General features: G+C 41.4%; 3 protein-coding genes across 3 annotated transcripts; 2 read left to right on the forward strand and 1 right to left on the reverse strand.

Moving 5' to 3' along the window:
• Nucleotides 1–47: 47 nt before the first annotated feature.
• Nucleotides 48–5,776, forward strand: pdhb (pyruvate dehydrogenase E1 subunit beta). Its single transcript, XM_037099628.1, has 11 exons — nucleotides 48–146; nucleotides 240–299; nucleotides 1,349–1,456; nucleotides 1,758–1,820; nucleotides 1,982–2,017; nucleotides 2,202–2,392; nucleotides 2,706–2,800; nucleotides 3,203–3,313; nucleotides 3,624–3,715; nucleotides 3,805–3,946; nucleotides 4,620–5,776. Exons 1-11 carry the CDS (start codon nucleotides 108–110, stop codon nucleotides 4,763–4,765), a joined length of 1,083 nt encoding a protein of 360 aa, XP_036955523.1. The 5' UTR covers nucleotides 48–107; the 3' UTR covers nucleotides 4,766–5,776.
• Nucleotides 5,777–8,679: 2,903 nt separating this feature from the next.
• LOC119020656 lies at nucleotides 8,680–12,318 on the reverse strand. Its single transcript, XM_037100149.1, has 6 exons — nucleotides 11,359–12,318; nucleotides 10,658–10,825; nucleotides 10,379–10,557; nucleotides 10,025–10,265; nucleotides 8,921–9,193; nucleotides 8,680–8,697 (listed from the first exon to the last, which is right to left on the reverse strand). The coding sequence occupies exons 1-6, from the start codon at nucleotides 11,989–11,991 to the stop codon at nucleotides 8,680–8,682; spliced, it is 1,512 nt and encodes a 503-aa protein (XP_036956044.1). The 5' UTR covers nucleotides 11,992–12,318.
• Nucleotides 12,319–13,157: 839 nt separating this feature from the next.
• kctd6a (potassium channel tetramerization domain containing 6a) lies at nucleotides 13,158–21,737 on the forward strand. Its single transcript, XM_037102441.1, has 6 exons — nucleotides 13,158–13,308; nucleotides 16,625–16,727; nucleotides 17,629–17,798; nucleotides 19,837–20,089; nucleotides 20,183–20,341; nucleotides 20,926–21,737. Exons 2-6 carry the CDS (start codon nucleotides 16,701–16,703, stop codon nucleotides 21,034–21,036), a joined length of 720 nt encoding a protein of 239 aa, XP_036958336.1. The 5' UTR covers nucleotides 13,158–13,308; nucleotides 16,625–16,700; the 3' UTR covers nucleotides 21,037–21,737.
• The last annotated feature ends 719 nt before the right edge of the window (nucleotides 21,738–22,456 follow it).

Here is a 22,456-nt window from a genome sequence, read left to right on the forward strand (position 1 = left end):
GTGTTATGACACGTTCAGACCGAATTCCAAACTGCAGCTCTGATTGGTTGAAATCGCTCGACCTCAGTAGAGCCACCGCCCCTTCCCCGGCAGAGGACAGGTTCAACATGGCTGCGTCCCTGAGGTGCTTTCTCCGCACAGGAAAGGTATGGGATAATTGAAGAAACTACCCCATGTATCATCATTCTGTGTTTGTTAATGGTTAATATATTTTATAACGTCTGTCTGTGTCTCGACAGAATGCCGTGTCGGCTCTGCAGCGGCGGGAATTTCACAGGAGTCTTCCGGCCGCTGTGCAGGTCAGTGTTAGCAGCTAGCAGGCTAACTTTAGCTAAAGCTAACACCCCCAACTGTTTTTTTTTTCTCTCTCTGTCTGTTTTTATATGTTGTTATAACCAAAGAGTGAAATGTCAAAGCATAGCTGGGAGTGGTTATTGTTAGTGGATTCCTTGTCGGAGTAGGTAACGATTAATTTTAAGAGTTCCTGCTGTTGTCCGGTCACTGAGCAGAGATGTGGGCTGTCACATCATGTCAAACTGGGGACTGGTAACAGCAGACACCAAGACAAAAAGATAAAGATTAGCTGTCCTCTTCAATTTAGTGTATATTATTTTCTCTACTAAATGATGAATGAATGAGATGATCATCTAACAGTAATGTTAACCGTAACTCACAAAATTTTCAGCATTTGTAAGATTAATGATGATTTTTCTCCTTTGTTTGTTTGTTTGTTTGTTTTTTTATTGACACTTTAGATGACTCTTTGAGGTCACAGACAACAAAAACCATGAAAAATTATAACTTGGGATTTTTTTTGACAAGATTCAAAGTCTTTATTGTCACATGAAGAGATAAACAGTGACATTCTTAGATCACTTTGTGTCTTAAATAACAATTTTGAATCAGAATCAGCTTCATTGGCCATGTTTGTTTACATGTACAAGGAATTTCACTCTGTTTTACTCAGTGCACTACATATGTGAACACACAGTTTTAAATGCAGACAACGAAAAACATTGATTCAGTTTAAAATGATATAAAGCAGGGAAACCTAGAAAGTGTTTGTATCTTTAGTTTTGACCAATATATGATTAATGATATGCACCTTTTTTAATTAAGAAAGCAACTTTACCTTTAATTACATTTCTTATTAACATATTTTGTGGAATTGTCACTCTGTCACTCTCTGCACACATTGCACGTATGTTGTACTAACTAAAAAGAATCAGGTTGGGCAGACTTGACTCATCAGATGCTTCACCTGTGAAAGACATGAGGGTGACCTCTGTACTGTGGGAGACAGGAGTGGATCTGCACTGACTGTGATGCTGTTGTTTTTTTTTGTCAGATGACAGTCCGTGATGCCCTGAACCAAGCGATGGATGAGGAGCTGGAGAGGGACGAGCGTGTGTTCCTGCTGGGTGAGGAGGTGGCCCAGTACGACGGCGCCTACAAGGTGAGAAGATGCTCAGTAGAAGACAACCTGATTTATACTAACATTTCTTCAAACTAGCCTTTGATAAGGCAAGATGTGGGGCAATTAAATAATCTTTGGTCACAGTTCTACAGTTTATTACATCTTCGTTGTTATTGCTTTAGTTTTATCCCTCATTTGTATCTACAGTAACATTGTACTCAAAAAGAAGATCACTAAAAATAAGCCCATTAGGGTGGGAAATGCATGCAGTCAGGATTAGACAAACACTATTTGATAATACTCTGTGTGTGTGTGTGTGTGTGTGTGTGTGTGTGTGTAGGTTAGCAGGGGTCTGTGGAAGAAGTATGGAGACAAACGCATCATCGACACCCCGATCACAGAGGTGAAACTCTCTTCACATTGTTGTAAACTGTGTTGGCCTCATAATCCAAATGCTCCTTCGGAGAAACTTTTCTCGGCTGTAAACATCTCTCTCTCTCTCTCTCTGTCTCTCTGTCTCTCTGTCTCTCTCTCTCTCTCTCTCTCTCTCTCTCCCTGGTACAGATGGGTTTTGCTGGAATCGCTGTCGGAGCCGCCATGGTGAGTTTTTTATCCTCATGGCATCATCGGTTACTAGGTCTCTATTACTGGGACTGAGCAGACCTGTGAACTATATTTGATTTTTTTTTTTTAATAACAGTTCAGTGAATAAATACCCATGTTGCAACACAAAACAAATATACATGATTTAAGATTTCTCATATCAAACTGTTGTCTCCTTCAGGCCGGCCTGAGGCCCATCTGTGAGTTCATGACCTTCAACTTCTCCATGCAAGCCATCGACCAGGTCATCAACTCTGCGGCAAAGACCTACTACATGTCCGCCGGTCTTCAGTCGGTGCCCATCGTCTTCAGAGGACCCAATGGAGCATCAGCAGGCGTCGCTGCACAGCACTCGCAGTGCTTTGCTGCATGGTGCGTTCACTTACACCTGATGCTGTTATTACTTTCACTTAGCACTGAACACTATGTGCAGTTTTCTCTATGGTAATTTTATCACAACTTATTTTTGGAGTTTTGTCCACCATTGTATCAGTAAGTTTATGAGGCGTGATCTGCTGAAGGAAAGACAGACGGGTCAAGAGACATGAAATTGTTGAACAATCAAGTAGACAGAGACTCCCGAAGAAAGGATCCTATTCTTAAATCTTGGAAATAGTAGTTGAAGTGACAGTATGTGATGCTGATGTGACGGTCCTGTTATCAATGGTATGATGTGTCTCTACAGGTACGGTCACTGTCCAGGTCTGAAGGTTCTGAGTCCCTGGAACTCAGAAGATGCCAAAGGTCTCCTGAAGTCAGCCATCAGAGACGACAACCCCGGTAAGACACCACACTACAGCTGATCAGAGGTTAAGTTAGAGTGAGACAGAGAGTGAAGACCTGAGGTGAGACGGAAACAACAGCTTGCTTGCGTTTTGCTAGTTATCTATCAGTTTGTCATTCTTCCTGTCTCAAGCAACAGGAAAAAGTTTGGCTAATTTCAATATAACTTTAGCTGAAAGCTTGTGTTTCCATCAGGGAGAAGCTGATGCTATTACACATCTTCAGCACTTGGCTTACAATGCATCTCAAACAACCCCAAAGATGTCTTGAAAGTTTCCACTTTTTTAAATTCTGGATAGCTATCTTATCAGCCCCAAGATGTGTGAAGTGACTAAATTTAAATTAGATCTATCTCAGTGTGTGTTTGTGTGTGTGTGTGTGTGTGTGTGTGTGTTGCAGTGGTGTTCCTGGAGAACGAGCTGATGTACGGTGTTCCCTTCGAGATGTCAGAGGAGTCACAGTCCAAAGATTTTACCATTCCCATCGGCAAGGCCAAGGTTGAGAGACAAGGTGAGACTTGATGGAATCAACATGACAGCCTCACTGTGATGAAGGGAAGAATCACACAACAGACAGACAACTTGTAGATCAGAATAATAAGGTTCATATTGATCAGGGGAGGTGCAGCTGTCTGTAGTTTTATAGTAAATATTTAGATTGTTTGCAAAAAAAAACTTGTATAAGTATAAATATAGTGATAATACTTTGGGGGAAATGTTTAAGCGAGGTCTCTGCGGATGTTGTGCTAAAGGTGACTTGGACTTCGGAAGTCTGTATGTGCCTGAACTAATCTCTACTTCTTCTCCTTTCTGTGTTTCAGGGACTCATGTCACTATGGTCACTCACTCTCGGTATGTCAGTCACTGCCTGGATGCCGCTGCTGTCCTCGCCAAGGAAGGAATCGAGTGTGAGGTAGAGGAACGAACACGCCTGTAGTTATGTGACACAGATTACCTTTGCTCAACAGCCTTTTAACTACTTCCTGTGTGTCTTTGTGTCAGGTGATCAACCTGCGGACAATCCGTCCTCTGGATGTCGAGTGTATTGAGACCAGTGTGATGAAGACCAACCACCTGGTGACGGTGGAGGGCGGCTGGCCTCAGTTTGGGGTCGGAGCTGAAATCTGTGCCAGGGTCATGGAAGGTAACTGCTGACTTTTTCATACATGGATCATTGCTGCTCTGTCCTGATTTACGTGCCTAATATTTGTCTGAATGACAAATATTATGATTTAATGTTTCTCACAACTTAATTGAGATATGAATGAACACCCACAGAATATTTACAGAAAGAGTCCACTTTGGCTGCATCACTGATCCATATTAAAACATGCATCACTTGGGGCGATTGTGTAGCTGGAGTGTCTGCCCCATGTTCTGAGTCCTTCTTCTCACTAATTTATAGATCAACACAGACTGTTTTTTAAAGCAGCTTTTGGCAAAGCAAATTTCAAGGAAACACCAGACAGCTGGCACGCTAGTTGTGCTGGTCATTTTATCTCTTCGAGTCTTTGAATTTTTTCTGTACCTCTGTTGATTTTCATTGTGATTGTCTGCCAGTAGACTGACCGAAAGGCTTAACCTGGAATGTGTTGATTTTTAGATTTAGTTTATGACATACAACTTCCCCTATGGGAAAAAAGTGACTTTTTATTTTCTATTGGCAAAAATTACTTTGTTCTTTTCTAGAGGAAAAAACTGGAATGTCTCGTCAACTCCTCTTGAAATTTTTTTTTTTTTCAGCTGTGCGTTTAGAGAACATTTGGGAATTAAGTGGCACTTAAATCAAATTGTAAACTTCCTGTGTGTGTTTTCAGGTCCCGCTTTCAACTACCTGGACGCTCCGGCCACCAGGGTGACGGGCGTCGACATCCCCATGCCGTATGCCAAAATCCTGGAGGACAACAGCCTGCCGCAGATCAAAGACATCATCTTCTCTGTCAAAAAGACCCTTAACGTCTGACACACACACACACAAACATGCAAAGTTTGTCTTGTTCACACAGACATTGAAAACATTTGAACCATGTGTAAATACAGCCAAACGGGTCCTTTAAAACGCTCCAGATTAATGTTTCCAACCAGATGTTGGAGAAATAAGCGCACAGCTGTTCATATGCACCCAGAGTGGTGGACACACAGGGTTCGGTCAACTGACAGACAAACTTGACTGAACTCTGTGTGCAACTTTGGCTGCTCTTTCCACTCTCTACTCTTCAAAATAAAAGTCGCTCCTCCCTGTAGCTTTTCTGTGTTTCTAAGGATGTTTGGTAACAACAAAACTGCTGAGTGGGCTCAAAACAATGTCAGGATTGGATCAGTGTGCAGGTTTGTTGTGTAAAGAATCACGTTTCTTCACCCCAGGGCATCTCTGAGGCACCACAATGCTTAATTTATAACAGTGTTTTGTGAGTTTAACTTTATCAAGAAATTGCAGCTTATTTGGATGTTGCACTTGACCATATTGCAATTTGGAGAACTTGCTCAGCACTACATATTATTTGGATATATTTATTTCACAGATGCCAAGCCTCTTTTTAATTTTGTTAAATGAAAACATGGGTTAAAAGTGTTTTCATTCCACAAACTTAAGTATTGAGAAAAGTTCTCAATCTGACAGAAACATCTGGTGAAAACTGATTTCTGAGAACATGTTGCTGAAAAGTCCTGATTTGTTCCTTTGTGCTCTCAAATTTAAACTTTCAGACTAAATTTCTCGGCAGTTTTGTTGTCTATTAACTCCCAATATATTTCTAACCACCAAAACATATTGTATAGTCAGTCGATTCACTTACTGTAATTCCTCGCACTGACTCGGGTTCATCTCTAAAAGCAGCAGTGAAGTAGAACGGGCCAGCTGAGTGCTGGAGCTGGAGTGTCGTCAGGAATATTTATTGTAGCTGCAGCAGCTCTGTGGATGTTTTTGTTGCTGTAAATGAATCTGTTACGGGAATAAAAACCTTTCAGCCCCTCATTCACTGAGTTTTCTTTTGGAATCCTTCCTGTTTTGCTTTGTCTTCAGCAGGTTAAGTTTGATGCATGATGACACTGTTACAAGCTGGTATTTGTATTGCTGAGATCACAAATGGGGTTAGGTTAATACACTACGATAACTAATCTGATATTGGGGTATCAGTGGTCTATAGACAAGCCACAACCAAAGTAGATGAAGGCCATTTGTCAAGCAACACCTCTTAGTGACTTTCAGAAATGAAGTTACCCAATGGTATGATTCCTGTCTCTGAAATAATGCAGGAGCAGATACAATTGAGCCAGTGACAGATAAGACAACACAAGGTGAAGCCTTAAACATTTTTATTGGCAAACCTTCACAGGAACTTGCAGAGATCTGATGATCTGCATCAGACCAACAGTCAGAAAACACATCCATCCTATTTTCTGAAGGAGAAGTTTTGAGGAACTCAAAGAACAAGCTCTCATTACAAATCAGACTATATTACACATCTCCTCGTTCAGAAACTTTCAACAGTCTGACCAGGAGAGAAAAGTTGAGCCAAGTGTTGGAATTATTCAGTGAACACCACAGAACAGGACAATTTACCCAGTTTATTTTATGGTTTTCATGTGTCTATAATTTCTCTCCAACTTCCTGGAGAGGACAATGTAACTCGGAAAATCTGGAAAATCTGCGTATATATTTTAATTTTTAAAGTGTTACAAAGGAACTTAAAAATACAATTTTTGAATTCTGAGAAAGACAAAAAAAAAATTTGAACGCTGTGTTAATGTCATGTTGGAGTCGTACGACTTGTAACAAGCATTCGATGGAGCATTCAAGATAATAATGACTAGAGGAGGCACAGATTTGTCTCCTAAAAAGCTGTAAAGGCCTCAAAAATGAATATATACAGACATCTGTCATCAGTCAGTCTGTTTTATTGGTTAAAGTAATATATTGTCAACAGACACTATCTTTAAACCTCACATGACCAACTGTAATCATGCAACACTGCCTTAAGGCCTGAACATGCTTCACACAAGAAAATACTGAAGCCTTGATTCTGTTCTGTTGGGTTCACTGTGGCCAACACACCATTAACAAAGAAAATAAAACTTAAAAAAAAAAGATGCAGTAAATTCCAGGTCCTTCCACTCAAAAAACAATCAGCTTCAGTCTTTGAACAGAAACATCCTCAACATCGACAGTGTGCAGAATAAAAAATAACATTTTCTGTTCCTGTGAGTTTCATAAACTTTATGTCAGAGGAACCAAACTCTGAACTGAAGGCGCTGCAGTCACTTTTAACGAGGTTTAAACCCTAATCAAGATTTAAAAATAGCACTTTTTCTGATAACTCTAATAATAATCATCAACCAGCAGCTGGATAACATTAAGAACAGATGAGGCTCCGGCTGCTTGACACTTATCTGTAACTTACTTTCCGTTATAAACTGTTCACCCCATGTTTTTCCCTTCTGAAGGCCAAAATTAAGAGTTTGTATAACACAAATAATTAACAGGTAATTTGGTTCTAACTATACAGGAATATTTTGAAAGTACACATAGTCAATGTTTTCAAAAAGGAAACCAGGACAGGACTAATAAGACGGTTTGTAATGTGTAAACTATAAAAAGTGAAAGCCAACATATCGTTGCTGGAGGTGTGACAACGAGGGATGAAGACAAGTTAAATATTGCCTCCAGTAACCAATAAAGAACATCAAATAATATTTTACTTATGGGTCAATCTGGAAGGCAAATTGTGGAAACTGGAGGATTTATTGTCCTCTGACTTCTGATTCCAAGCTTCATTTAACCTCACTGACTAGCAGATCCAAGCTACATAAACAAAAGGAGAGTGATGGAGCCGATTAGATGGCTATACTGACTGGACTACTACTCAATGGGCTTTTCCTTGGGTGATATTTTGTAAACAGTGAAATGTTCAGTATAGCAGCATGGGGGATGAGAGTAATCTTCAATGCCATACTGCGTTTTAATATTTGAAATGAAGTCTTGCATAGGGAGCTTCGAGCAGAGCTGCATCCATGAATCAATTAGTTGTCAACTTTCAAATTAACCGTCAAATCAGTTTCTGAGTCATTTTCTTGAATGGAAAAATAGTCAAACTCCCTTAAACCAGTTTCTTAAATGGGAATATGTTCTGTTGTTTTTCCTCCTCTTGGACAGTAAACTGGATATCGTTGGGTGCCGACAAAACCAAACGTGTGAGAACATCATGGCCAGCTTAGAGAAACATTTTTCATCTTTGTCTGACAGTTTACAAACCAAACACCTGGACAAAAAAATCAATAAACATTCAACAGATTAATTGACAATTAAAACAACTGTTGGCTGCAGCCCTAATAACAGATAACAATTTAGATTGTGATTCTATTTGTATTGTATTTTTTGGGCAGATTTTTCATGACACTATGGCTTTAATCTTTTAACAAATCCTTTATTTCTGGATTATGACTAGTACTCCATCACACGTCCCTACAATTAGCACCAAATTACGTTGTTCTGTCCTCAAGCATTTCAAAAGATCTGAAAATGATATGTCATTTCCTTTCTAGTGAACTACCAGGGAGTTATGGAAGCTGTAAAACAAAATGTTACCAATGTTCCATCAAATGAGGAAAGTGGAACAAAAGGTTTGCTGGTCGGTTGTTCTACGACCATCAGGAGTAAAAATGACGCAGATAATCATGTTAAGTTGTTAGTCTTAGTTTCAGTGGAGCAGTTTCTCACTTCTGGCTTACTTTTTAATGTCACAAAAATTAAAACAAGATAAAGCTCTTATTAGTTTCCATCCCCAGTTACTGACCTCCTACAATTCCCAGAATGCCTTTAACATGTCTCAGAGAAGAGGGCGGGACCTCTTGCCTGCTCTGGTTGGAGGCGGGGCCTGTTTAGTTCTTGGGCGGAGTCTACAAAGTCTTAAGGAGCTGAGAGGTCAGATCGTCCGACTTCTGAGTGTCCCTTCAGCAGGCCGAGTCGCACCACCACCACCCTCCTCTTCTTCTCCTCCAGCCCTTCATCATCCTCCTCCTCTTCCTCCTCAGTCTCCTTCACCTTTCGTTTTCCTCTCTCCTTCCTTTGCTTCTTTGCCTTCTTCTTCCTCCTCTTATTTTCCTCTGCTGCTTGATGCACCTCTCCCTCCTCTTGTTGCACTGTGTCCTCTATTTCTTCCTCTCCTGCCATCTCCAATTCCTCCTCTTCTTCCTCTTCATCATCCTCGTCTTCTTCTTCTTCCTCCTCCTCCTCGTCTTCCTCCTCCTCATCCATTTCCAAGTCCATCTCCTCTTCCGCTTCTTCTTCATTCTCATCCTCCTCGTCCTCCTCTTCCTCATCGTCCATGTCTGTCATGTGTTCTCCTTTCACCTCTTGTTTCATCTTCATCCTCTGCTGTCCGTTTTGTGTGGCCTTGTAAGAAAAGAGCACAAAGTTCTAAACTTCACATCGGCTGTTGTGTGGCTGATATTAAATGATCTACGGTAGACAGAAAAGTAAGAGACGAACTTGCTTCTCAGATTAAAAGAAACATTTGTTTGATTATTTCATGTTTTGAACTAAATTTAAGCAGTTTATCCTCCATACATGACAACAACCAACAATGAGTTGATTTCTCAAAACTTTTGGACTTGGCCACTCTGCCTGAAATTGCAAATCTTAAAACATTTAGTGAAGTTGTAGTTTTAAGCAAACATTTCTCAAACAGAGGGAAATAGTGAATTTGTTATTGACCACTTTCAGTGGTGGCTAATCCACATTTGCTGCTCTGGTGAGTATTTGGAGCAGCAGGATTGTGTGTGTCTGACTGAGGTACCATAAACTACAGCGTGTGTGTCCATGGTGTGGCTCATTGATATATTTAGCGAGCCTTTGGACAACAATGGAACTCTGTGGCAAAGATGACTAATATATCAGGTTTGGATACAGACACACAATACACACACTTTTATGCACCGATTTGCAAAAGTTGCGTTTCATGTTTTTTTTTTTGTCTTTTTTTTACCCAGACTTCCTAAAATCAATCTGGATATGCCAAAAAAACCCAAAAAACAATATGGGATGTCAATCTGAAGAGAGTTCATGTTTACCAACATCAACACATAAAGAACTTCTAAATCTGTCAACTCCCTTTCTGAGAACAAGTTGGATGCTTCTTGAACTATCCTAATATTGCTGATTGTACAATTGTACCACGTTAGTTCTGGGCCCTGCGCTACCAGCACACCTAATTATAATACTCACATTCTTCTTGCTGGTTCGGAGCCTTTGCAGCAGTAACCTGACGGTGTCCTTGTTCTGACACAGTCCCATGGTGTTGAGGGCATCCAGGGCAGAGCCGGAGCAGCCCTGCAGCCGTAGCTCTGCCCCTAGAGCAGCCTGCAGGTAGTTGTTCTTCCAGATGTTCCTGGTGAAGAGCGGGACGGAGAGCGCCACCACAACACGGCGCTCCAGCAGCGTCTGGGCCTGCTCCTCTGACATCTGGCTGCCACATGAACAGAACAAATATTCAATCACAACCCATGATGAGGTCTTAGTAGGTCATTTGGAATCTGGACTGTGTGAACCAAACACCAGTCTAACCTGGCTCACACTTACTGGCTGCTCTTCGAGAGGTGGCTGATGTCTGGGAACAGGGAGGTGACGCAGGTGGTGACGAGTGGAGCTTTGTCCTGGAACCAGTTCAGACAGCGACGCCAGGGGAAGGACGACAGTGGCCTCCTGCCCGACACTTTCTGATGGAACGGACTGTCCGTCTGCCGCGTCAGCGCCTTCATCTATCCCAGCACCAAGACACAAATCAAGCCATGATTACTTAATGAAAAAAAGTAGTACTTCTGAAAACTTAAAGGCACCACAAGGAGCTTCTGTTCTCACCTCATCTTTCAACTGTTTGATCCAGAACTCCATCATGGGCTTCCGGGCACCTTTGGCAGACCAGAGCATTTTGAAAGCTGCCTTGTAGCAGGACTTGCTCACCAGCAGCGCCGCTTTGCTCTTCTTCCCCATCCTGCGACCTTTCTTCCTTTTGTCTCTAACCTCTGACTGCACTCAGCAACATAAAAAAACAAAATAAAAACACAGAAATCAAATTTAAACAAGACAAGTGAATGAAACATGATCACTACAGATCACAGTGCCATGTTGAATTACACTTTACGGCAGTGTCATGTCATGTTGTGTAGAAGTTTGTAGAAGCTCTGTCACCTGGTGTTACTAGTTATTTTGCAGATTGCATGCCGCATGGAAGCCACAGTAGTGAAATTTCATAGCAATCTTCTTTTGAATGTGAATTAATCTATTGTCATTTAAAAGTACTCAGGTAGTATTCACAGAAGTTCCTGTCACTTCGACTGAAGTAATATTTTTTTCAAAGTCTGACTCCTGTGTACTTTTAACAACACTGCTTATCTTTCACGAAGAAACGAACTGATGCTTAAACTCTGTACTTGAATATATCAATAACACAGTTTAGAGATCATATGGATCATATGTCAGGATCGTCTTAATTGAGATATCACTGTCGGTATATCGAGATATTATGAGACTCTCTCTCTCACACACACACAGACACACACCGGTGGTTTCAGCCACAAGGTTCTCTTCCCGCTATGTTTACGCTTGCACTTGCTCCTGATGACCTGCGCACAGATCTCGCACAGGAAGGACTTGTCGGTCACTGTGGCCCCCGGGAAGGCCCAGTGTACAGTCTCTGGGGTGGTGAAGGTGAACACGGCCCTCCGGTTGAAGCTGCGGCCCTGCCGCTCGAACTCGCACTTGCAGCAGCAGCAGTTTCTGTCCTCCGGTCGCGTGGAACGCCGGCGGCCGCCTCGGGTCGCTCCGGAGGAGACGGAAGCATCAGCGACTTCAGAGGCTGCTGTCTTCTGGGAGTCTCCTTCGGTCTGCGGCAGAGAGGATGATTCCACGTCATTCCCACCAGGACAGTCCACCTCCGCACCCACGGCCGGTTCTGGAAGCTCTGCAGATGTGGTGGGCTGACCTGACCCGCTCTGCTCGGCTCCAACAGCTGCAGCAAAGTTTCCCCGCGCGGGAACTCCACCGTCGGCCGCCGGTGCCCCGGAGAGGGAGGACGTATCCGTGGAGGTAAAGGTGTTGGCTGCGGAGTGTGCATAGTCGTGCTCGTTTGTCTCAGACGGAGGACTGGTTTCCTCGTCGTTCCCCGCGTTTGTCTCGGTGTTTTCACTCGCCATAATAAACGGAGGGGCTCCGCTTTTTAGTCAACAGTCGGAATACGCAGAAATAAAAACTCTGCCAGTGGTCATCGCTGTCCACGGAGCAGCAGGCTAACTGTGCTAGCTAACAGCACAAGCTAACATTGAAGCCCGCCAGAAAATTAGGGACTTTCAGACAGATGTTTCAAAGCAAAACTCTCCCCAGCGCTTTAAGCGACGTGCGCAGCAAAGTTTGCTCAATATTACAATGCTGTGAAGAGGGTACAGCGCGGAGATGCAACTGCAGACCAGGTAGAAAACAAGAGCTGTGACCAACAGGATGTAGCCACTAATAAACAAGATGGTTTCCGTGTTGCTGTTAACTGGCAGACAGCTGCTGGCGCCCCCAGGTGGTGGGAGGGAGACACTACACGTCTGTAGAGATACACAGCAGGACTCAAATGAATCACACTTTTTAAAAAAAAAAATAATTGACTAACTGTGAAATAAATTTAAAGTATTTTTTAAAGCAATTATGCCAATCTTTTCAAGATTTTCCAATGTGATGAATTGGCCTCTGTGATGATTAGGTTTTGACATTTTATCGACCAAATCTTAAATTGAAATGTTTATTAATCCATGAAGTAATTGACAGACAAGTCGATAATGAAAATAAGCGATAATTGTGATTTCAGTATTTGCTCAATTATTCCCACAGCTCAGCACTTATGGAATGCCATTTTAGTACATATTATTAAAAAAAAAAATGCCGATAAAATATTTCCTAAAATGATTAATTGGCCAATTAATATATAGAATTTTCCAAGGATCACTTTGATTTATTTCATAGTACTTTGATTGCACAGTGACACATTTCTTCTGGTATAAAAGTCCCCTGAAATAAATAAATAAATAAATAAATGTGTCACTGTATAAATGCAGGTGTCACTGTATAAATGCAGGTGTCACTGTGTAAATACATATGTCATAGTATAATTAAATGTATCATTGTGTAAATTAATGTTGTCATGAAATTACTGAAAGTTTCCTTACCTACTTATTTACTTCGGGAATTATTTTAATAGGCATATATACACTTATTTATTTATTTGATATTAACTATAATGGCATTCTTAAAGTATAAAGGCTATAGCACATTTGATTGTATAGATCTAATTTTCATTGCAACTACTTTCATTTTATGAGGTTTTATTTTGACAGGTCTTACCGGAAGTGTCCTCACAGTGGTAGTGACGGTGTAACTGATGGAGGTGAATGGACGTGTTAGCTAGAGGCTTCTTCCTCCAGCTGTGTGTGGTGTTAAAGCAGCAGTCAGCAGTGATGGAGGTGTTATAGGTAAGACCAAACAGATTTTTTTTTAAAAATATATATCATTAAATCTGTGAAATTGACGTTGTGACGTCTTTTATTTGCATAACGTTCACTTCATGCTAACTAGCCGTTAACCGCAGTGACTCTGTGATTAGCTTCATTCAGACGAACAGAGAGGCAGCAGTGATGACTAACCATCACACACACACACACACTTAAATGTTCAGAGATGATCTGGAAAAACTAGAATTATTCTTTAACAGTAGGACGTAGTCCAGTTCAGCACCACCAGACTACAACAGCTGATATAACACAATGTCTCTCAGGGTTTGTAATGTTGTGCTGTGGACTCTGTTACAAACTGGTGCCTCAGTGCATGTTGTTGTACTGGAAACAGGTGCAATTGTTTTTATTGTCTGAACATGGAGACACTGATATAGAATTATAGAAAATGACACAGTTTGGGTTATTAGTGTTCTGTCAATCAACTTATCGATTAGTTGATCAGCTCTCTCTGCTCTGTTACTGATTGGGGCTGCAAATATTCTCACTATCCATTCATATAATGGTTATTTTTTTTATTAAGTTCTTAAGCCTATAAAATCATTTTTTATGTGTGTGAAAAAATTTAAGTAAAAACTTCTCATGTGGTACAAACAGTTCAAAACCAAAATAAAAAAGAAATTAACAAATCGTCAAATTGCTGAAGCAGGAAACAATGAAATTTTAGCATTTCTGCTTAATTTGTGCCTTCAATCATTTTAAAAAATGTTGCATATCATTATTATTCTAACGACTAATCAAATGAAAATTTCAGCTCTTGTGTGGATGAGTTAGTATTCTGCAAGCATCCATTATTCTGAATTTCTCACGTTAGCATTAATTGCTCAGGTACATGTTGTTAACGACAACTGGCTCAAGAGAAACAACAACAAGGAGAAACCAAATTGGAAAACTCAAGGTTAATCAATCATTTTAAAGAAAACAAACAACACAGACTCCTGCAGAGGGATAGGGGATGTTGCTTGGTGGAGGAGGGGATTTTAAACCCGTAGAGCAGGTGGTAGGACCAAACCTGCACACCTGCACACCTGCAGCAAACCAGACCAGACAGAAAAGAATGTCCTCAGACACAACAGCCTTTGTTCATCTGTCAGATTGGAGCCCAACTGTTATCACAGAAACAGCTTTGGGGTTCAAAAGTTCAACAGTCAGCTAATGTATCATCATTTTGTGAATGTTGTGTAACAATTGTCGTGGTAAAAAAAAAAAAAAAATCAACAGTACAAAGACATGAAAAATTGTTATTTAAAATTCTTACTTACTTATTCAAACCTACATTTTGAGCACCTGTCCATCTATCACCAGTGAGCAGCAGCCTTCTAATAGGTGTGTTAAAATCAGTGAATAGTGACTGTGAAAAGCAAATGGACGTAGACTGAATTAATCTGTTTTACCACATTGGTATGAACCCAAAACAAAGCATTTTCGCTGTGATCTGACTGCAATAAATGGATCAAAATGACGCTGAAATAACAACCTCATAATGCCGCCTCGTTAAAAAAAAAGTCAGAATTCATGCTACATCAGATCTGTCAGCTAAAAGACAAGCAAACATCTTTCAAAATGATTGTTCCATGAGTCGAGCTGTGCTGTGCTGAGACATATTTCCAAAACTTACCAAGTAGTCTGACTTTCTCGCTCATTTCCCTTCATGGCAGCTCCTTATTTGTTCTGTCTCAGTACGATTAGACGTACTGAAACTGGCTGCTCTTATCAAAAACTAGCTGGTCACGTACCTTTCCACTGCTCTTTCTGTGCTCACCGGCTTTCTTCTTCTACTTTGTTTTCTACTGATAATGGCATTTGCTACAGACTAGCAGCAGCACAGGCGTATTGCTGCCCCAGACAGGTCAGTTGTAAAACTTAAGTCAATGCCCTCTGTTTTAGAATCTTGCGTCCAAATTGCTAACCTACCACTATGGCTTGTGGGTTAATCAAATTCACCACCATGGTCTCAAACTTATGCTGTTATTGGCTGTGGGCTACACATCACTGTCCAACGGTTGATGCTCCCAAATATCCTAAAGAACGGCCAGCAAAATACTGATGAATTACAGGCAGAGGACAGGGCTCCAGATTGATTGTGTAAGTCTGTTCACTGTTGTTTTTAGGAGTGTACTGCAGAGTATACCTCTAAATCCACCTTGATTATCCACTTTTTTGTTTTGACATGTCTGTCTGCAGTTTGGTGCTGTGCAGGCAGTGCACTGGAGGTTTATCAGAGCTCATTTGATGAAGACAGCTGCCTGCTGCTGGAAACACCTTTGATGAGATCAGTGAGCATGACTCGAAACAGTAAAGTTGCGGGCCAGAAAACCTAAACAAAGAGATGAAAGAGGCTATGAAGCTCAGTAGAGCTGAGAGGAAACGCAGAGTAGTGTGGTAATTTATTTCTCTGTGGGTTGTTAATGTGAAGAATAATGATCATAGCAGCTTCCAACATAAAGAAAACAGCCAACAAGAGGCAACAAGTTTTATTTTTCTATTGAGGGTTATTTAAGGGGGGAAACTTCACTGATTTTACACATCAAAGTCTGATGGTGTTGATGAGGAATGCAGTATATGTGAAAATGTTGTCTAAAGCTTTTTCGCTCCAGAGGAAGTAGTGAAAGTCTGATAGATTGCCTCGAGTGAGGTCACTTGAGGCAACATCATCTGGGTCTTAAGACTACCAAAAAATGATGGTGCTGCAGCTCAGCTTCTCCTTATCTCTGCTTGAGACCTGCAACACCAAGTAATCAGTCTCTTCTAGCGTAGCACACTCAAATCTGTAAGCAAACTGTCAGCAGGCAAGTTGCATTGTGGGTAGTGAAGGTGCCAGCTTTTGACAAGACAACTGACTTCTGTTGCATCTTTGTTATTCATTTTGTAAACAGTCAGTTAATTGAGAGTGTTTGTTTTGTCTCAATTTGCATCATGCTGATTGAAAATAACATTTAAATTGAAACTGACAGACACACAGCCCCCTAACCACAGTGGAGTCTGATTAGTGCGTGATTTAATCATAGCTTCTTTAAATGCTGTGTGTGTTTCATTAATCAGCCGCAACGAGTCATGAGAGGTTCATCCATGTGTTCGAAATCTCAGTTCATTTCTGAGATACAAGAAACGAGGTCCACAGCTCCTTCTCCGGTTTTTTGCTGGCTGGCAGTGTGTGGACACATCAGGGACACGAGACTAATCGGCCAGATGATGTCTGGGCCGCGTTAATGCAGCATCAGCTGGCTGCTTATCTCCATGGCAACCATCTCACCAGCTGTTCATCCTCTTGTTGCAGGTGTTGGCGGAAACACAGAAATGATCTTCAACAGTCTGACCTAAAGAGAAACAACACAGACAGCCGAGAGCTGCAGATGGAGAATGGAGACCTGGGTCACATGGTGTGTGTGTGTGTGTGTGTGTGTGTGTGTGTGTGTGTGTGTGTGTGTGTGTGTGTGTGTGTGTGTGTGTGTGTGCAGAGGTTTTTTCTTTGCTTTGTTTCATAAATGTTATTATCTGGCAGTTCAGCTTTTTGGTCAGATGATGAACAGTGTTAGACATTTGAATTATGATAGCACATGCTTTCATGTGGGGTGGGTGTAGCTCAGGAGGTAGAGCAGGTCGTCCAGTTTACAGAAGGTTGCTGGTTTGATTCCGTGTGTTTTTTTTCTAAATTCAATTCCAAATCTTCACTGTGGACAGCTCAGGCCTATTGTAACTTGTTGAGAATAATTATAGCTAAAACTGAATTTTATGTCATAAATTTCCACCGTATGGTATGACTCGTTGGATTCATACTTTGTTGGTCTTCAATGACAAAAGTTGTGAATAGTACCTGGTACTTTTTGGGGTGCCACCCCAAATGATGTTCAAAGTGGGGCAAAATTAAAAGGTGGAGTGAAAACACTGCAGACTACAGATTGTTCACAGAGAATCATCTTTTCTGAGATACAGAGCAACCAGAGTTGTCTCGTCATTCTGGACTGGTGATACTGAATTTGATCACTAGGTGGATCACATGATTTAGCCGCTCAGGAGTGGAGCATAAAGAGATCGCATGACTGAGAGTGTAGCAGAATCACAATCCATCAGGACAACTGTGACACATCGCATCTTTATTCTATTCTTCACAACCGTTTAGCTTAACAGTTCTTTTTAGTTTCAGTTTCATTTATTTGTTCACTGTTTCTGGAAAAAAAAAGCAAAGATTGGAAAGAAATAAACAAATTGAAGTATTATACATTGTCTTAAATGAACTGCAAGTCAGTAAGTTTTCCAGAACACACTGCTGTTTCTGTCCAGATGGGGGAGCCAGTGACTCTGAACGTGGGCGGCTGTGTGTACAGCACGTCTATGTCCACGCTGCAGCGCTACCCAGACTCCATGCTGGGAGCCATGTTCAGAGGAGAACTCCCCACTGTCAGGGACGCACGCGGAAACTACTTCATCGACCGCGACGGACCACTGTTTCGGTGAGTGTAAGGTCAAATTTATTCATATTACCCAGTATAGCAAAAAAAAAAAAAACTTTGAAAAAAAATGGAAGAAATCACAAGACGATCAACTGAGGTGGGATCTCTCTTCCAGATGAGACAGACATGAAATAGATGTTGAGTGAGTGTCTATGCAGCTATTTTCAGATTGTAAAATCTGCTGCTAGCTGATCAGATCACATTTACCCAGCAGTAAACTAGATTATCTCTGTAATAATAAGCTCACATGTGTTGTAAAAGTGCCTTGAACGGTCAGTTGACTTGAGTCAACATGCAAACTAAGATGCAAAATTTACACGTTACATTTGCATGTTAACATTAAGTAATTACTTGCACAAGGATTGTAGCAATAGTTGTGTTAAGTCCTGCTTAGAATGGTGAAAGTCTGACATTGGCAAAGCTGCTGCTCAGAGCCGTCCAGATCTGGAGGAGAGAGTTGGAACATCTGGAGGAATAAACACCTGGAGTAACTTCAGATTCTGCTCTGATCCAGAACCTTTTACTGAGGGGAAGAGAAATCTGAGATTACTTTTCATTTTGGGGGGATTAAAGAGTGGATTTATTTTCACTCATGTTTATCAGCCTTTACTGCTGCAGTGACCTACAGAGGTGACCTCCATTGTCAGGTGTTTATGTTCTTTAATATTCTGCAGTCAGTGTTGATTGGCTGGTGGTAAATACACCCTTAAAAAATGTATTCATGTAAGTTTAGTCTCTTTTGTCAACTTGCCCTCCTCACTCTCTGAATAGCCTAATTTTTGCTCCCATGTATTCAACAAGGAGGTGGAAACATTCCTTAGATTTTCCTCTCCCTCTTGACATGATAGCATCGCACAGTTGCCAAAGATTTTGTTTACTGCACATTCATGCTACAAATCGGCCTCTGTACCACTACTGGGTTGGGATCTGGTGACTGTTGTGGCTGTTGGAGTACACAGAGCTCCTTGTCATGTGTATGGAACCAGCTTGAGATAATTTGTGTTGTGTGACATGGTGTTTTATCCTGCTGGAGGTAGCCATTACAAGATGGGTATACTGCGGTCATAATGGTATGCACATGGTCAGCAATGGTACTGAGCTAGGCTGCTGCACTTCAGCAGTGCTCAGTTGGTATTTAGGGGCCTATTGTATGCCAAGAAAATGGTCGCCACACCCTAACACCACCACCAGCAGCCATGGATCCATATTGTTCATGCCAAATACTGACCCGACCATCTGAATGTTGCAGCAGAAATTAAGATTCTGGTCTTCTTCCTCTGACCTATTTTTCTTTGTATGTCATCAAATCCCATTTAAAGACCCAAACCAATGAGGAATTGATTCTACAAACAAGAGTTTTCTGTGAATCAAAGTCTGATATAGCTCACTCTTCAGTGCCAGAGCTCTATTGTTATCCAAAACTACGAACAACACACATCAATGAGCCATACTGTTGCACTGACACACACCTTTATTACAATGAACACAGACACTGTGTTTTCTTTGGGCTCAATCCCACATACACCATCCTGCTGCCATCAATACTCACTACAGTACCTAAAATAGTCCCTAAAACTGCACTTTTTCCTCCAGTTTGGGTTACAGCGATCAGCAGTTTTAGGACATTAATTAACCTTTCTTAAACATGAAACTGTGCATTTGTGAGCTGCTTTCAAAGATTAACATCTTCAGTAGAAATCACTGCGCTTGGGGTTCAGTGCCACAGATGAGCGTGGAAGTCAGAAAGTATAGAGAGCCGGACCAACACATCGTTGTTTGATTGTTTTTCACACGGTTTTCTGACAGCATGAAAATGCAGCATAACTAAAGCCTTGCCTCTTAAGAGAGAAGTTAATCAAATTTTGAGAATGAGGACAAAACTCAAGTGTCAGAAAATCTGAAACAAACTCTTCTCACTCTTGAGTTGTACAGCAGCTTTCTCCCCCTCCTGTTCTGACTTAAAGTGACAGCTCAGACTTCCACTGAATCATCAGCTCAGCAGTCTGCACTGATCCTGTCTCTGTTTCTGCTGTGTCAGCTACATCCTCAACTTCCTGCGGACGTCAGAGCTGACGCTGCCTTGCGACTTCAAGGAGACTGAGCTGCTCAGGAAGGAGGCTGACTTCTATCAGATTGAGCCCCTGATCCAGTGCCTGGGAGACCCCAAACCCTTGCTGCCCTACCCAACGGACAACTACGAGGAGGTGGTGGAGCTGTCCAGCACCAGGAAGCTGTCAAAGTACTCTAACCCAGTTGCAGTTATCATAACACAGCTCACCATCACCACCAAGGTCAGTGGGTATAATAAATAACACAACATAGAAAAGATTAATAAATACATTTTTAATAAGTGGTCACATGACTTTTTCTTGTTTTTTTTTAAGGTCCATGCAGTTTTGCAGTCCATCTCAGGCAGTTTTACAAAGTGGAACAAACACATGATGGACACCAGAGACTACCAGGTGTCCTTCACCTTTGGACCGTGTGACCACCAGCAGGAAGTCAGCCTGCGTGTTCACCTGCTCGATTTCATTTCCAAAGCTGTGAGTGGCTTTTACATTGTCTTTAACATCCTCTGTTGTAAATTACCTTTTTCCTACATATTTTAACTTAAGTTTAGTGGACCGCAGCAAAGCAAAGACGAGTGACTGAGTGATGAAGTTACAGCATTGATTGGTTGAGTGTAGGAGTTTACCCACTGATTGTTTCTTTTTCAAAATGGACAGGTTTAAAGGGTACCTAATTACTTCTTAAAGAGGCTTTTAAGCTTTGTTTATGCTTGTGTGAGAGCATGGCATGGTCCTCTGCAGATGGTGTGTGAGCTCTGAGTGCACAGAAGTGTTTATGCTCTATCCAGAGGAACATCATAGACCAAACAAGGCTGCACAACCCGCTATACAGCTACAGCTCCTCACTCGCAAAAAAGAAACACTGTAAACACTCAGTGAGGATGTGAGAGGAAACAGTTCAGTGTAAAGAAACGCTGGTGTCATTGTAACTTGGCACATATTAATTTTGTCAATAAGGGCCAATGAGGAGACTCGAGTGCTTGGACCAGTGCCTTTTCTTTCTTTTAATCATGTTGCTAATTCATGTGGTAAGATGACTATGTCTCTTTTTGTTCCAGGGTTTTACAATACGCAACACGCGCGTTCACCACATGAGCGAACGAGCCAATGAGAACACAGTGGAACATCACTGGACTTTCTGCCGTCGAGCTTGGAAAGTCAATGACTAGCGGACGGTATGATTGATGGACTTTTACTGGCAGACAGGAGATGTGATCATAGTGCCTGCAGACAGACAGAGACTTGTTGGTGGTGGTTGTTTTGTGTTAATGTTCTGGAAGATGTGAGTTGTTTTGGATCATTCCCTCAGTCTCATGAGTCTCATGGAGTTGAAGCACAAGGTGAGGTTATAGCCCAATGTAGTACATTATCATGTACTACCACCGCTTTATCATATGGAACGTATGGCCAAAAGTATGTGGACAGGCTTCAGTCTTCATGCTACAACATTGTCAATACAACGTCATCTTTTTCCCGCATCTTAGTACCCTGTACAAAAAGCCAGAAATAAATGGTTTTCCCGGTTTGAGGTGGAAGAACTTGACTTGCCTGCTTCGAGCCCTGACCTCAACTCCATCCAAAACCTTTGGGATGAACTGGAATCAGTGCTGGACCTCACTAATGCTGCTGTGTAAATAGGAGCAAATCCCTGCAGCCAACATCTGGTGGAAAAACTGAAGCCAGAGGAGTGGAGACTGTCTAAGCAGCACATTAATGAACATGGTTTTGGAATCACGATCAACTTTCATATCCAGACACTTTTGGCCACACAGTGTATGGTACATCTGGCATATCAGCACTATTACAAATCTGTTGCACATCAATGACTAGGAATTATTAATTGCTAAATTAAAACAAATCTGGAAAATTATGGTCTCGTGTCATTTTTTACTCACCTTCTCCTTTTCTTTTTTTTTTTTTACTTCTTCTTTTGAATGCCCACCTGACAAGCCAGATGGTTTGTTACACAGAACCATCTGGGAAGACTTTGTGGAAACTGTCAGGAGAAGAGCAGGCACTTTAAAAAAAAAACAAAACTTGGCAGGTGATTGAACAAACCATCTGTCTATCACCATCTATTACAGGCTAACTTCTACCAGTCAAATGAACAGGAGGAGAGCGCTGCCAGCAGAACCAGTTGGTAAATCAAACTCTTGGTGAAGTCAGTTGGGAGACGAGTGAAAACATCTTTTCCCACTGAGCCAGTAGCTGCAGCTAGTTCCTCATAGGACACTGATTGGTCCAGTCAATGTGATATGGCCACAAATACATAGCTTGAAACCTGGTAAGATGGATTTTCGAGATCACAATATCACTTGCTCTCATGAATACTCCCAAGGTAATTTGATTACCATTCTCACAGGATGAGGCTCATTTCAGACCAGTTTATCGAATAGGCTGATGGGTGTTTCCTTCTGTAACCACTTCTCATGTTCACACTGCATATCAAGATATCCATTCCACTCATGGGTTTTGTATGTGGGAACTCATTTCGCAGTGGCTTTAATATAAACAACTTTTCTTTGTTTGTAAAAGTTCCATACTCCAGCCTTAAAATACCTGTTTTGGTGGAAACAATCACAAATAGAG

Source organism: Acanthopagrus latus, chromosome 6 (genome assembly GCF_904848185.1).
Source record: "Acanthopagrus latus isolate v.2019 chromosome 6, fAcaLat1.1, whole genome shotgun sequence".
Taxonomy (NCBI): domain Eukaryota; kingdom Metazoa; phylum Chordata; class Actinopteri; order Spariformes; family Sparidae; genus Acanthopagrus; species Acanthopagrus latus.